General features: G+C 42.4%; 2 protein-coding genes across 5 annotated transcripts in view; one reads left to right on the top strand and one right to left on the bottom strand.

Annotated features, from left to right (window-relative positions):
* The first annotated feature begins 1,178 nt into the window (after positions 1-1,178).
* Positions 1,179-6,139, top strand: mpl (MPL proto-oncogene, thrombopoietin receptor). Its single transcript, XM_061078250.1, has 12 exons — positions 1,179-1,338; positions 1,853-1,973; positions 2,117-2,295; positions 2,584-2,738; positions 2,827-2,983; positions 3,079-3,190; positions 3,382-3,533; positions 3,704-3,846; positions 4,557-4,716; positions 4,826-4,898; positions 4,993-5,080; positions 5,174-6,139. The coding sequence occupies exons 1-12, from the start codon at positions 1,191-1,193 to the stop codon at positions 5,609-5,611; spliced, it is 1,926 nt and encodes a 641-aa protein (XP_060934233.1). The 5' UTR covers positions 1,179-1,190; the 3' UTR covers positions 5,612-6,139.
* A 454-nt stretch (positions 6,140-6,593) lies between these two features.
* ddah1 (dimethylarginine dimethylaminohydrolase 1) overlaps positions 6,594-16,946 on the bottom strand; it is an 81,328-nt gene continuing 70,975 nt past the window's right edge. For all 4 annotated transcript variants that reach the window (XM_061077603.1, XM_061077602.1, XM_061077601.1 and 1 more), the window contains 2 exons: positions 13,543-13,686; positions 6,594-8,985 (listed from right to left, as the gene is read on the bottom strand). In XM_061077603.1, coding sequence (XP_060933586.1) covers positions 8,869-8,985; positions 13,543-13,686 — 261 coding nt within the window. In that variant the 3' untranslated portion in view covers positions 6,594-8,868. The remainder of the gene's footprint in view (positions 8,986-13,542; positions 13,687-16,946) is intronic.

Here is a 16,946-nt window from a genome sequence, read left to right as displayed (position 1 = left end):
TGTTGTCGCCCTGTGAATGTGGTGAAGTGAACCACACGCTGGGCTGCTGGAGGTCAAAGTGTCCCCGGAGAGTTCAGGAACCGTCCCCGGCTGCACCGAGCTGATCTGTCTGTGAGTTTCCTGCATGAAGCCGACCGCAGGCTTCGAGCTGTCTGTCAAACGCAGTCTCAGTAGCTCGGCTCCAACACGCAGACAAAAGCAAACACACACATTTCTAAGACACAAACAAAAGCAGTTGAATACAAAGAATAATAAATCCGGGGAGCTATGTTCAGTTTTTATTAAAACTCTATTAGAATGGTGTTGATGTATGAACAGCAGTATGTTCAATATTTTTGGGATTCATGTTAAATGTGTTTGTTGTAAATGGTTACATGAGGCTTATGTAAAAGGTTCATTATGTTTCCAGTACATACGTCTGTCTGTCTGTCTCACTCTGATCAATGGGTCCGGACAGACATAGATGTAAACTGTAAGTTGACAGGTTGGAGACACAGAATCACAAGGCAGCGAGTCCTGTTGTTTAGAGATTAGCATGTGGAACAGGGGGTTTCTCCAAAAGCAGTGGTTGTTGTTAACGTCAGGATTATCTAGTGAGAGATGTCCTAAGTACAGCAGCAGAATTTTCCTGTTTTTCATCTATGGATAAATGTAAAAGTTTGATTAGTTTGTGGACGATTTGATAAATTGAGATTTTCTTGACGTTCTCGTGCATTCAGTCTATTTGGATTGTGAATGTTCAAGATTAAAACCACACATAGATGTGAATGATGCATTTAAACAACATATAAACGTGTAAATGATTATAAAAAAACAAGTATCTGTCCATTCGTGTATCACAATAGTTATGAAGAGTTTAAAAGTCATAAAAACAAACAATAACTTAAAATCCTTACATCCTCTGCAGAGAGAGAACAAATCCATTCCCAACTAGTTTTAGACAGTTTGTTATGATCTCTTTAGTTGATTGATCAGAGACGAATTGAGAATCTGAGAAACTTGTAGAACTTGGGTCACTCCTCCCAAACTGTCTCCGAACATGAAGCTCATTTCCTGCTCTAGCACAGTTTGTGACATTGGGCCGACCCCTCTGTACTTTTCCTAATCCTGCCCCCTGATGCCAACACAACACCACGCACAGCAGAGGACACACAAAGCTCATACACACACATCTGCTGAGTAAATGTTACATGTTATGGTTGCTCGTGATACCTCCGACCACCATGAAACTTTCCTGCAGGTGGGAGATGCTCCTCATTATCAGCTTGTGGAGTCGAGTGAACTTTGTGCCTGGGACATATTGTGAGGATGCAGCTGTCAGTCATCTGTCGAAGGAAGGTACGGTTCCTTTTGTCCAGTTGGAGTAGAATTAAAAATTACATATTCAGCCCAGTGAAAATTGGCTTTTTACAATTCACTGTTTATCTATTGTAAAAATGGTGAAAAATCTAGCATGTAGAAGCTGCTATTGTGTCCATTTTTTCTTCATACAAGTTAAATGAACAATGCAAAAAAGTTATATGTGGCATTTATTATTGGCATTAATACTAATAAGCTTTATATATATATATATATATATAGCACATTTAAAAACATTAAATATAGCTCATGGTGCTTTTAATGATGAAAGTATTAAAACAGAACATATTAAGACAATAAAAGATGTTAAAACAATACAAAAATTTAACAAAGAGTAAAGCCATGTCGACAGGGGATCTATTTTTTTAATTTGTTTGTCCAAATCTTTGATGCATAATAACAGAAAGCTTCCTTATTTTATTTTTGCATATGTTGTGATGAGAAGTGGATCCAGTGAACTTGAAATCTGTGACGTTTCTCATCTCTGGAGCAGATGTTTTGCTCTTGAAGGACGAGCCAGATCCTAAATGTTTCACCCGGACAGGATTGGATTTCACCTGCTTCTTTGAGGCCGCAGACAACAGGACGTACGATTTACTCTACAGCTTCAGCAGGTCTCTCACACATCATGACGTATTTGTGTCTTGCAGAATAAGAAACCTCACAGTAACTGTACAAGTTAAGAAAGAGCTTTGCTTCATATACTGTTCCACACGTTTGACGTTGTGTGTGAACTTGTCTCTTCTTCTGATCACAGCCTGTGGACAGGGATCAGGTGTGACGTGTCCGTCCAGGAACCAGGAGACGACACCTTCCTCCACATCTGCTCGTTTCCAGCTGCAGATGTTTTGTTGTTTGTGGAAACGCACGTTGAAGTCGTGGAGCACAACAGCAGCAGCAGCATCTTCAACAGGACCGTGTCTGTGGAGGACCACTGTGAGACATCTTCACTTCTACCATATACCAAACCTTTTTTTAATTTTCTTTAGCATCATTTATATTACATATTAATCATATACAACTGTTTATTTTCGACAATATCAGCCTCTATTTCTTTACAGTTGTATATCAACACACTACGATAGTACTACCTGTTGATAAAAGTAGATGCTCTGTGAATTATTCCTCAGTATCACAGGTGGATCCAAGCTGTGAGACTTCAGAACCTCCTCAAACCCTCTGGATCCTTTTTAACAGTGTATATATTCGGTCATCTGTCTCTAGTTCTCCTGGATCCTCCACAGAACGTGTCTTTAAACCAAACTGGGCAAGCAGGGCAGCTGCTGGGCTCGTGGAGAGCAAAGGTCCCAACATACTGTGGAGATGTGATGTTCAGGGTTCGGTATTTCAACAAGGGAGTCGGAGAGAAGACAGAAGAGGTGAAGTTCTCCAATGCAGCAAAAAAACTTCCTCCTTTTATCTTTTCTTGTATGAAATTGTAAAATCTGATGTTTGTGCTGATTACAGGTGAAGCAGGATGAACATTACAGATTCATACTGGACTTTCTGGTGCCAGGGGAACAGGTGGAGGTCCAGGTCTCTGTTAAATGTGCCTCTAGTCCCAGTGAAGGACACTGGAGTCGCTGGTCCCAATCTGTGAGAGGCTTCGTTCCCCAGAGCGCTGGTGGGTTTCGACCAGTAGAGAGTGGATGACGATACGAGAACAATGTTATTCAAGACACCCTTTACCTCAGTGTTAAAAACTTCTTTACCTTTCAGATGATGTTTCACTCGTTTGTTTCACTTCCGACTTACAAAACGTCACGTGTCAGTGGAACAGGAGCAGACACGGTTTAGAAAATTACAAACTTTTCTACAAGATCGATCTCAGGTACAGAAACAAAACTCACTCTGCATCTCATCATTGATTAATTGAACCCCAAATCTTTTTGCTCTATAATCTGTTTTACAGGAAGTTGAATTTACATTATTAAAGTTCAAGTCTGGTAAATAACTTTAAATAAAAATGTTATAAATTGGTGATGGAGGTATTTACAAATCATACAACTTTGACCCTTTCAGAGAAGAATGGAGCGAGTGCACGACTGACGAGTTCGCTGACATGTGTCGTTTCCATGGAGACGAGTCAAGAAAGGTACGGATCAGACTGAGCAGCGCCGCAGCTCCACTCGGCCGAACCTTCTTCACGGGAGACTTCACTCTGAACAACACCAGTGAGTGAGTTTGGTGACTTGTTTGGAGATAAAGCAGTTTGATTCCCATGTTGTATAATGAGTCTCATCTCCCTCTTCTCCATCAGGCCTTAGAAAAAGTGTTGTGTCGTGGTGTGTTGTGTCGTTATTATCATTGAAATGTACCTTTGTGTTTGTTCTTTGTGTTTTAGTCAAAACATCTGCACCAGATCATTTGAGAGGAGCGGTGGAAACAAACCAGCTGTGTTTGAAATGGGAAGCTCCTCTTCTCTCTGTGGCAGCTCACCTGCAGTATGAGGTCGCTTACTGGACCAGACCGGGCGGAGCATGGAAGGTGAGATGTTTTCTTCAGTGGCTTTTATTTATCTTAATAGGATGTAATCCTAACATCTTTAGAATTATTCTGGTTGGTTTGTGGAAAAATGAAGCATGAACCATGGCCGAGATTAAGAAAACGAATCAAGAAAATCCGTGCAAGTAAGAAAACAGCTTCATCAATTTAACAACACATGCACTGCAAAAATTACAACGCATGCAAATACAGAAACACGCTGGAAATTGCAAAAACGAAAACAGAAAAGTTTCCAAAAAAAAGTGATGAACCTGATGTAGTTCAATGCTTTGTGAAGTTTTTGAAATCTGCTACGAATCAATGGTGATGAAATTCCACAAAGCATTGAACTACATCAGGTTCATCACTCTTTTGCATGTGTTTTCAAAATTTCTAGTCCATTGAGCTCTCTCGGCCACCGTAAGCAGGACTGCTGCCAAAGTGTGGTTTCTTACATGACCACTAGATGGTGCCAGAGTAATAATTATGTTTTCTATTGAGCATAAACTGACAAGTTCAGGGTGAAAGAAAAAAGATGATTTTCTGCAGGAGAATTTAATATGGACAAACATGAAGATGTGTTAGAAAGATCTGAAATTAAAACAATCCCAATGTTTGTTTGTCAGCATGACTATAATTTAGGGAACTGTTGTTTTAAACCGATAGTAAAGACGTCAATCATCTCTAGGTTAAATCCAGCTTTTGGTCCACAGAGAGTTTCCCTCGAGGGACCGGAGCCAGGGACGTGTCTGGAGGTGTCAGCAGGGAGTCAGTACCACGTGAAGGTCAGAGCCAAACCTGATGGATCCCTGTACTCAGGCCTGTGGAGTGACTGGTCCCATGAGCTCACTGGTCGAACCCCCACTGAATCAGGTAAACTCCCTCTGATGCTGATAAGTGCAAATCACATTAGACAAATATTAAATGATGAATAATAAACCATTTAAACCTCAATGCAGTAAAAACAGAGTAATATTTTCAGGTTTGTGGCTGATGCTGTGTATCCCCGTCTCCATGCTGTTAACTGTGACCTTTCTTATTTCTACGTATCTCAGGTACAACCTTATTCCGGCTCGTTCATCTTTTATACCCATCACTTTCTAAATAGTTTTCAAATTGTACTTTACAAGTCATTCTGTATTTTCCCAGTAAGCTGAAGCAGTTATTTTGGCCACCGCTGCCAAACCTGGACAAAGTCTTACACAACTTTCTGACAGACATCGACAAGCAGAGATGGGTATATATAGACTCTATATGAAGAGATCTAGATTCAGATATAGATTACACTCAGATCCAGCTCTATGATCTGTGTCCTCCACTCCCTCCACAGGATCCTCCTCTCACACTGAAGCAGTGGTCGGAGGAAACCACTGAATCTGTGCTGGAGATCATATCCGAAGACGTTAGGAAACCATCAGAGGAATCCACCCAGCTGCTGCCACCTGAGGAGACTCCCTCCAGCGGTGAACAGGTCGACGGGATCCCTGGAGCTGAGGTGTTTCCAGACTACGTGACCCTGAACAAAGAGTGCATCGTCCTCTGTCCACAGAGAAACAAGGACATGTACGAGACGGTCGGAGAGGAGCGAGGCCCGGGGCCGGAGGTCGAGCTTCTCCAGACATGTGGATGTTCAATCCCACAAAGCTCAGCTAGTGACTTCCTCAACTTCTCCTACGAGCCTCTGGCCGAGGCTGCAGACAGACCTGACTGCAGGGTTCCTCCTGTCAGGGAACCAGGAAACATCTACACCAACTTACCCTGCAGCTGAAGGTGCAGTCAAACAAGTGGACTTTGTTATTCACTGGAGCTGATCTGAGGTTTATTTTGCACTTTTCACACTCACAGGAGAACTCACTGTTTACTGCATCAGGGTCAAATACAGAGATAGAGTTGGACACTGATTAAAAACTGGGCTTCAATCAAAAGTGTATATGCTCAGAGCGTTAGTTTCAATCATAAATCATTTCTGTCACCTCTGTCTTTAGCTTATAAAATAAAGTGCTTAGGTGGATAAAACCAGAATATCACACTTTTATTACAGTTCAACCTTTTGGTTTAAATGCTGCTCCAGATATTTAGTCAACAGATGATATATATAACTTTTGTTTGTAATTGTAAATACGATTTTCTGCACATCATGACTGGGAATCTACAGAGGAAACAATAACTCACAAGACACTTTGACATTTATAATTTAAATAAATCTGCATTTCTCATTGTTGTTGTATATTTAGGGTAACCTGGATTAATGAAAAACACATTGTTTCATATCTTAACTGCTTTGCATTGTATGTATCTTCAACGTATTTTTTTACATTTATAGACACATCACTACTAAGTTATCTCCTCCCAAACAACTTTTTTCTTTTTCATTATTTCTTACTATTAAACTCGAGGGTTTGTATTTTGTTGCAATAAACATCAAATGTCTTACTTTCTTTAAGTTGCATTTTCTCTGAAGTACATTTGAACCCAAAACATCTGAGATGCTTCAGCGGTGGAGCAGGGTATAATGTTTGGACACTAGGTGGCAGCAGACATCAACAGACAGACATGAGATGTTTCTTATTTGTCTTAATAGTTGAATTCTGAACCAGTTTCAACACAAAACTAATCATGAACCAACTTTAACCTTGAGAGTAAAACCTGTAAACACATTGCCATGAATTAAAACAACGTTTATAATCATGAAATTGATGTTAAACGTCCACAACTGGAGACGATAAAGAAAAGATGACACAACACAGGAGAATGCTAGATGTTAATTTATTACACTAAGTAGATGAAAGGCTCAATTAAACATGACACAAATAATCATTACTCACAACTTGAATGAGAACCAAGAGACCTGAGGGGGGAACATGGCCGACACACAACGCCATGACTACAGGGATGAGTTGGGGGGGGGGGGATAAACACGAGACAAACAGTGTCTCCAGCCAAGAGCCAATAAATGTAGAAGATGTTATTTAGATTTTAGGACTGAGAGGTGAAGGCAATTCTAGATTTTTTTTAGATTTGACTCGCCTGAAAAAAGAAGCAGAACCCAGCGGCTGCCATGTGTGAATCAGACCGGGTGCGACTGCTCCTGTCTGGCTCGGCCCTGTGGAGCGTGAGCGTCAGACACTCTGCAGCCGCGTGTTATCGCCCTGCAGCCAGTCAGCAGCCTGCAGCGAAAATATACAAGACTCGCACTTTAACGCCAGATCATCACGTCCGCACCGCTCGCCAGACTGTGTGATGTCATGTCCGTGAAACAGGCCAGAAGCGTATATGAGGCAATCACCCAGGAGGAGAGAAGCCAACGTTGTGTGTGTGTGTGTGTGTGTGAGTGAGACAATCGGGAGAAAGAGAGAAAGTGTGAGCGAGTCAGTGTTTACAGGCTGAGTCGGAGCCTCTCTCCTCCCTGCAGGAATTCTTTCCATGTTTCATCACTGCCCACTCGCCCGTACGCCACGGAGCGAGAGGCCGAATCGCCTCCTGATGTCATTTCCTCAACTTTCACAAACGATCACAATGAGAAACAACACGGGTTTCAGATGTGATGGGGCCTGGAGCTACAGTACAGAGGAGTATTTACAGTATGCACGCGCTGTGTGCCGTCATATCCACAGGCCGCACGCATGCAAACAGCAGAGGCCACTGAGACGGAGCTCATCAGTCAAACTGGTCCTGGCAGCTTCCAGCGAGTACACACATGGAAACGGACACGATTTTTGGAGTAAAATCTGTCAGACGCGAAAACTGAAACCAGTGGAATCAACAAACAAGGAAAAACCAAGACATCTACAGTGTTTTCAGAATCTTTCAGCCGGAGTAAACTCATTGGACTTAGCACATTAGAGGAGCAAAGGTGTTTACGTTGGAGTAAATGAAAGCTCAGGTCGTCTTGTAATGAGGGAAACACACAGGGGCAGCTTCTCTCTGTCCTCTGCAGGGTTGGCACATATGAACAAGTTTGCATCCCCACACACGAGAGACGCAAAAAATCACTGCAACTAAACGGGCACAGATGGTTCTCGTAGAATGAATGGATCCGGTTTGCTCCTCCTGCTGGCGGCAGGTGTTAAGGACCAGTTAACTTCAGTTCTCTACGATCGGTGGCAATGAGAAGAGCAACACTCGTGAAAAAAACTAAGAGCACCTCAGGTCTCAGCGGGGGTTCACTGTCAATATCACACAAAGGAAATCACATCACTGATCAAAGACAAGAATCGAGAATTCAAACAATCTGAAAGTACAGTGGTGAAAGTCAAACATCAGCAGGAACTCAGGAGCAACAGTGACATTGACGTTTTTAAAGTACCACAACAACAACAGGATCTATTTCTTCCACTAGAAGGAAGTCTTATTTGAAAATACAGTTCTTGGAAGAAAGAAAAAAAAGTTGTATTTGTATTATTTAACCAATCACATGAAATCACAGTTAAAACAGTGCAAGTAAACAGAATAAACCAACTGTTTACATTTGTAAGGAGAATGGGAGTGGTCATAGACTGAAGACTATATATATATATATAGTGAGGCCATGTTTTATAACATTGGTTCCCACCTTTTGATTAACTGGTTCCCACAGTTTGTTTAATTGGTTCCCAACCTTTGATTAACTGGTTCCCACATTTCAATGAATTGGTTCCCACTTCTTACTGCCAAGAATTGAGAATAATTCCTCATCCAAAAAACACAAATTGTGAAGACTGGCAGGTTCCGTATCACATCAGAACGGATATTTGTCGTTAATTAGCATCAGATTTGAACAGTTTCTCGACTAAAGAACAAAATGATTCGAAACACATAGAAGTTAAATGGGCCTATTTATTTGCCTTGTATTTAACCTTGATTAGGAATTGTTAAAATATATTCAAGTTAATAGTAAAATATCTAAATATTACCTGCAACTAATTGGAATTTGTGCCAACTGAGCAATTAGGACTCATTTAAGACATTTAACTTGGTAATGTTGAGGTTTTTGAAGGGAAATTACATTTTCTTTGTCCCCTCCCCCCCCCCACCCGGTGAGCAGGCTCAGTTGCTGCTCTTCTTGTTGATGAGCACCGAGCAGCAGGTGAGGGCTCCGTCCACTTTCACCTTCTCGCTGTTGGCCAGAGGGATGAGGGTGTAGTCCTTCAGCTTCTCAAACACCTGCAATGGACGAGAGGAGAATAAAGAAACATCCTGACTGTTCAGACTCTCAATCTTCCAGGTCAACGTGGTTCTAAACAGCCTTTGTGTAGTTCTGTCTTTTAGGTTGTTACCTCTTCCAAGAAGTTTATGCTTTCACCCTGTCTGTCTGTCTGTGAGTTGGATTATTCAAAAACCACAGAGCACCAAACCTGATGTAAGGAAGGGGCATGAACCATTTAACTTTCTTATCTCTTTCTTGTCTATAAGTGCGTTTTCTGACATTTTGATCAATCTACCAGATAATTACTGATGGATCTCAATTAAAGAAATCAGTGATATTTAGGGAACTGTATCTATGAGTGTGTGCAATTTGTTTCAGCTTGATTAAATGTAAAGGGACAATTGGCCCTTAGAGGAGGTTTGTGCTCTACTGAGTGACATTCAGGTCACCTCCTCCAAGGAGGTTGTATATTAATGTGTATTTGTTTGTGTGTCTGTCTGTTAGTTAGCAGGATTACACACACACTTCTGGATGGAGTGTCATGAAACCTGGTGGATTTAGAGGCTGTTTGGGTAAGAGGAGGAACACATTAAACTTCGGTGCAGATCTGAATCACTTTGTGATGTTTTAACAGTCTCTTTCATCATGTTTCAACATTTTTATTGATTTCTCAGAGAATATTCTGAGATCTTGATGGAAAATGTTTAGAGAACTGATTATTATGAATTTAAAACTCCTTATCTAGTGAATTTAAATGTGGTTTCCTGACTGTTGGGCCTCGGTGGAGGTCTGTGCTCATGCTGGTTATGTACTGAATTCATTTTTGGGTTATTATAAAATGATGTCAGCTTAAATACAATAGTGCTCAGGCAGATATTATCAGAAAATCAAATAAAAAAATGGATGTGTTCAGCAGCTGTTCCTGTTCTGTCTCCTGACTCTGCCCTCAGGGAACATAGCAGATGCATGAGCCAGTGTTACAGGTATCGACCAATCAGCAGCTCAGCTCAGAGTAGAAAAGCTGGAAAGCGGAACTTTAGCAAAACTATGTTTCTTCACTTGTCAACTTGTGATATGAAAGCCCTGCAGAGTGTCAGTGTGAAATAGGAGGAGAAAGCAAAGGTTTTCTGGTCTCGCAGCTAAATATACATATAAAAACGATGGGAGTGAGAACTATGACGACATGCTCCAAAGACCCTTGTAAAGCGGTGTGTCACCCTGTGGACATTTTCCAGGAGGAAACCAGTGTTTTCCGACCAGACGTCCAAACCAGGATATTTTTCTCTCTAAACCCCGGTTTCGACCCGGCTGCTGAGCGGTGCCTCGCGGCTCAGCCAGAGGGATCAACTAAACAAATTCTTATCTCATGATGCAACCCGGCTGATGAGGGCTCTGCTGATCCAGATGACATGTTTGAAAAGCCACCGCAGCCATGTGCCTCAGAACTCTGGATCCTGCTCTAACCAGGACACATTGTGTAATGTGGGCAGGAGTTCAGGTCAGAGCTCTGCTTTTAAAGGATCGGAACAAATGGGCCCGGCACCATCAGCCTGTTATACCACCTCACAGCATCAATCAATCTTTATGCATAATTGCTTTTTGTGAGGTTGTGTTTTCAGATGGGTTTGTTGTTTGGAAACAGGATTACGCCAGAAACTATACTGGAGAGATCATCATGAAACTTGGTGGAAGGATTCACCTTTCAATGTTGGTGTTAATCTGGATCAGGGGCTGGATCCAGTTTTTCAAAATCTTTAATTCTCCGAAAATAATTGATGGATCTGGTTTATTTAGGGAACCGATATCGTTTGTGTGAATTCAAACTCCAAAAATTGGTTTTTAAATGTGGTTTCACACACTGATGTGCGTTGGTGTGTAGGTTTAAGTTCCAGTTGGTTTATCTGTGAGCACTGAAACAATCTGATTCTCCAAACTTGGCAAATTGTTGTGTGGCTCTGAATTCAGGGGTCGATCCAAGTTTTATGACAAATAAATAATTTCAGTAATCGGAACACTTCCTTATTTCCTTGTATATTACTACGAATAAAACATAACAATCATGTGTTGAATGGTTCTGCCATCTTAGTTTTAACTTATCTGCATATTAACAACTTCTGATGAATAGAGGTTACAACTAAAGATGTTGAATATGAATATGATTGTGTATCAAACAGTGACATAAGCGTCCGAACTTCTTCTGTTTACATGACACGTTCCGAGGGTTCAACTCAGGGGAAGTTGCACCTTCGCATCAGTAAATCCCCCCCGCTGTTTATAGCACCTCCGCCTCCAAAGTGTCTCATTGTTTAATCATTTCCAGCAGAGTTCTCATTACTGCGGTGGAGATTTATATGTTGAGTCAGAGGGGAGGAGGTGGGGGGGGGGGAGGCACGGTCCCACACAGTAAAGGCTGCTATATTTCACTGGGCCTTTTGTCTGCTCGCTTTTTCTTTATCTCCAAACCCGAAACCCTCCAGACCCCCCCGCCCTCCAACCCTCTCTCATGACCCCCTGCCTCTGTTAATGTGAGACTCTTATGTAACTTCACGAGACGCCTAAAAATAGACCGGAGATTAGGGCAGACGATGTTTGGAGTTTGAAAGCTGCACAAAAGTCTCGCAGATCGTTTTCTGTGATTGCGCCAAATGCCGAGAAATATCTTCATCATCTCATCGGAGGAAGAAGCAACGAGTTCCCTCGGGAAAACCGGGACTCGCCGGACGAGAAGCCACGACAACTCTCATAAATGTATCCCTGCTATTTTTGGTTCTTATGCTACGTCTTGTGCTATTAGTTCTTTTTTCCACTTTCTTAAAGCTACAATTTCTTAAACACAGGTTTGGAACCAAAACTGGGTTCGAGGCCAATTCCTGGTGGGTTTGAACATTAGAAAGGAAACTAGGTCACAGGACAAACACGCAGTTCGTACACATGGCTCCACATGGGCATTTAAGAGGTGCCATCAATCAGGAAAAGCACGAGATACACAAATATATTTATCAAGCTCAAGGAGAATTCCTTCAGTTAATCTACCGCCGGAAAAAAAAAGAAATCGGGCCTCCTCCGTGGATGTGAGTCCAAAGACGCATAATTTAGTGAATTCTTCCTTCTAAAAATAGCAGGCGGAGGTTGGGGCTTTAACCACAGAGCACATTTTGAGGTCTGGGGACTGTCTCTGCAGATTGCAGGGTGCTGGGTTGGATCCCGGGGGGGGAATCTTTATGACTTGTTGTGATGTGAAATGATCCCCGAGCGTCTGGATAACACTGCTACCGCTCAGCCTTCCCAAAGCCCCAGTGAGACAATAACATATCATTCATGTGGAGATGCATCTGAGTGACAGGCACATCCCTGCACGTCGGAGAGAGAAACCCAAGGAGGAGAAAGGCTGGACGTGTTCCTGCAGCGACGGGTGTTTGTTGTGAGCCGAGTTCAGCCAGGTACACTGAGGCTAAATGCTAGGAGGGTGGTTTTTAACAGAGCAGTCCAGGGTGTGTGAAACTTGGTCTGCCGCCTGAGCCGTGTCCACAAAAGGTCACTTCACATCAAAGTGCAGGTTCCTTTGTGTAAAAAGCCTCAGCCTTGGCCGCGGTGAACCGAGAGCGGTTTGCGTAAAACAACCACGTAGCTTCCGTGGAGCTTCGGCCACTTGTTTTTCTCTGAGGTCTGGAGAGGATGAAGAGCAACAAAGAGTCGTGCTCTTTAAACCCGAGCCACTAAACACAGCCCAGCTGACCTGACTGAGCTTCCTCCTCACGAAGGTGCAACCTCAGGATTGTAAAATGATCATGTGACCTTGTGTGTAGGGACGGGAATCGGCAGGGACCTCCCGATACGATACTATCACGATACTTAGGTGGCGATACGATATGTATTGCGATTTCTGTGGGTATTGCGATTCTGTAAGTATTGTGATTCGATATTACGATTTCCTGGGATTTCTTTTGGTTATTTTTTTTTTTAAATACTGGACCATGGAAAAATGTTGAATCATACCTTCAAATACAACAGTCAAATTCACTTAGAGCTTTAGAAGTTTTATTTCAAATATTAACATTAACTTAATGACTGCCGGGCAGCCAATAGAGAAATAAATAAAAATGTGCCCTATTATTGTATAGCCCCTGTCAACTGCACACAAACTGACTGATTAAGAAATGTATGCCACTTAGGCTACTTTTAAACAATAAATAAAACGTAAATTAAATAGAATGAATAAAAGTTTACTTAAAATATAAACTTTGAAATAAACAAAAAGTAGGCTATTGTTGTTTGCATGTAGGCGATGCAAAGCTAGTGCTTGGGTATGTTTAGATTCTTGTGCAAAAACAAGAGCTGGTCAACATGCTCTGGGGTGATGTTGCTCCCCCAATATATCCCCCCCGGTATAAACCAATAAATATGTTTTTAAAAAATAAAAAAATTTTGATTTGGGAGGCAGCATATCGATTTAAAATCGTCATTCACAAGAATCGCGATTTGTAACAGAATCGATTTTTTCCCCCATCCCTACTTGTGTGTGTGTGTATGAGATCAAATCTGCATCTGAGGATGTGACCCGAGCTGGACGTTACCTTGGCGCTCTCTGGAAACTCCTCGGCCGTGCAGTGCAGCAGCACGTGGCCCAGCTCCGGCAGGTTCATGTAGACGCAGTTGGCGGCGTGGTCGTCGGGCACCGTCAGCTTGTCGTAGCGATGGTCGCTCATCTGCTGCATGATCTGCACACGGAGAGGGAAAACAGACAATGAGGTAAAGAGACCCAGCCAGCGGGAGTCCACAGGGGTTTGACAGAGACAGACACACAAACAGTTCTTCAGACACTCGGAGGCAGGAGTGAGGCCACGGAGCCGACGGCAGCACCGCACCGCGCTGCCGGCCAAACCGCTCTCGGGGCCGGGGGGGCCTTAATGGAGAACACAGGAGCAGACAGACATTCTTCCTCAGCAGATGTCATGATATTTATGTAATCTGAAGGACTGGAAGGTGGGACGGGAGGTGGGGGAGACGGCTGAGAAGACGCCCGTGTTGCCAAGTGGAAGTTGGGGTGGGGGGGGTGGGGGTGGGGTGGGGGGTCAGGATGTTATGACCAGAGAAGAGGCAGGTGCCTCTTAATGTTTATGAGCTGAACATCTGCGGACGGATACCTCAGAGACAAGGAGGGGAGGGAGGAGGAGGCGACTTAGAAAAAAAAAAGTCCAAACATTCAGAAAATATATTTTGAGGAGTGAGATTTTCACCAGATATGAATCATTTTAATCTTTACTTCTGCTCCTCTTTCTTAAATCATGTGCAGGACGGGTCGCTAATGATGAGCAGACAGAAAGTTATCTAGAAATCATGAGAAACCTAAAAGCTAATTCTTATTATTTAGATGGGATCAGATTTTTTCTTGCACATGCAGCAAATGTGGATTTCAGCCTCAGCCTGCAGCCCGGGTGACGTCAGCCTGATGCACACGTTCGGGCGTCTCACAGAAGCTCTGAGCAAACGTGATGATGCACACGTGGGAGGAAAGTGTGTGGTCTGTGGCCGAAGATGTTTTCATTTCACTTCCCATTGAAGACGTTTGCTGGAAAAGGGAAGACCAGGGCGTTCACTGGGATGGAAAAGGCACAAATACTGGATAAGGTTGCACAGGGTTACTCTCGTAAATCCAATATACTCACGTATTCCTTGTACCTTGAAATAAAAAGAGGTATTTGTATGTTGCAAATGGTTTTTACTAGCAAAGGATTCAACCCAACAGCAAATGTGCTGTTCTAAGTACTTTGCTTTTTCTATTAAAATCTATTCAGCAACATAGGAAGTGACATGTTTTATGTTTCTGGCATCGGCAGCAGCACTTGGTTGGAATAAATATCAGAACAATTGTGTGGTTAGTGTGAGCAGTAAATCCCGTCATTAAATAAAAAACCCCAAAGGAAAAAGCCGTGACGGGACTGGACTCATTGTTAAAAGGAGGATTGTGTCTGGGACGTGCAGAGCGAAGGCAACACAGTGAGAGAACTTCTGCAACAACGACAATATTAAAAACTAAATAAGACTTTATCAAGATAAATTCAAATCAACTTCATATGACCTAATATTGTCATAACTGAGTGTAGATGCAGGTGGAATAATAATAAAGTTTGTTTATAGAGCACTTTTTAAAATCTGAGTTTACAAAGTGCTTTGACAGCAAAGCAAGAAAAGTAAATATGAGAGAAGTACCAATAAGGAATCCAGACAACCACATTCAGGTCAGAACCAAGGTGGTGTTCAAACTAAATGAATAAATAAAGAACTTCGTCACGTTCACACATATAATCAGTTATATGACGATAAAAATAAATGAATAACACCACATGAAAGTAAATCCAGACACATTCCCAGGTCACTTCTGGGTGTGTTACGTTATTCCAGCCCTATATAAAAACACTGTCCATGTGCGTGACAGCCAACACAGTCTCTCTCACACAGGGGTGGGGGGGGGGGGATTAGTGGTCAAGGGGAAAGTGAATGCTGACTCCACCAAACATCACAATTGTTCCTGCTCGACTCCCAGACTCTGAAACATCCAGTTGTCTTAGTAAAAACTGAAAGAAAAAACAGGTCAGCATGTGATTGCTGACTAGAGTGATTGTGACTCGTGTGCATTGATGATCATTGAAACAAAACTAAAAGATGAGTGAGAGTGGGACCTAGTGGAGCACGTAGGCCCAGTTCCCTTGAATTGAGTTAAAAGTTGATTTATCAAGATCCAGGAATTATCTCCACAGAAATTTGTGGTATAGTAAAAAAAAACGCCCTTCTTGGATCCTGTCCCATTCTTCCACCAGGTGGAAATCCAACCAACCAACCAACCAACCAACCAACCAACCAACCAACAAACCAACAAACCAACCAACAAACCAACAAACCAACCAACAAACGTACAAACCAACCAACCAACAAACCAACAAACCAACAAACCAACCAACCAACCAACCAACAAACCAACCAACCAACCAACCAACCAACCAACAAACCAACCAACAAACCAACAAACCAACCAACAAACCAACAAACCAACAAACCAACCAACCAACAAACCAACCAACCAGCCAACAAACCAACAAACCAACCAACCAACCAACCAACAAATCAACAAACCAACAAACCAACCAACCAACCAACAAACCAACAAACCAACAAACAAACCAACAAACCAACAAACGTACAAACCAACCAACCAACAAACCAACAAACCAACAAACCAACCAACCAACCAACCAACCAACCAACCAACCAACAAACCAACCAACAAACCAACAAACCAACAAACCAACCAACAAACCAACAAACCAACCAACCAACCAACCAACCAACCAACAAACCAATCAACCAACCAACCAACCAACCAACCAACCCACAAACCAATCAACCAACCAGCCAACAAACCAACCAACCAACCAACCAACCAACAAACCAACCAACCAGCCAACAAACCAACCAACCAACCAACCAACCAACAAACCAACAAACCAACCAACCAACCAGTCAGTGTTGAAACCATTACCTCTTGACCTTGTGATAAATTGCCAGATAGAACAATTGGTTTTCTGAACAAAAGATTAACATCAGGGCCAAATTACCATAAATCCATTTTTCTAATCCAATGTTACAAGAAATACAAACTCCAGGTTAGATGAACTCAGTCACTGCATGTTTCAGGAGCTTTTGCTGGCATCAGTTTAGTCTGACTGTGATTTGTGCTTTTTTTTCCTCCAAGTGAATCAGAGCCAGTGAATAGAAGGAGAACTCAAGCCTGTATATTTAAATACTGTACATCCTGGGCCATCACCAAGCGTACAGTTACAGCGAATTAGCATCAACATGCTCCTGGACAGTGGCTGAGGTCCAGTTAATACACTGAGTGGTAACTGGGCAACAGAATCTGCTTGGTCAGAGCTACTTACACCAAATATTAACGGGAAAGTAATGAAATCCAGTCATTTAA

Source organism: Limanda limanda, chromosome 9 (genome assembly GCF_963576545.1).
Source record: "Limanda limanda chromosome 9, fLimLim1.1, whole genome shotgun sequence".
Taxonomy (NCBI): Eukaryota; Metazoa; Chordata; class Actinopteri; order Pleuronectiformes; family Pleuronectidae; genus Limanda; species Limanda limanda.
The sequence above is the reverse complement of the archived record's forward strand: the minus strand, read 5'-3'. Positions and strand labels throughout refer to the sequence as shown.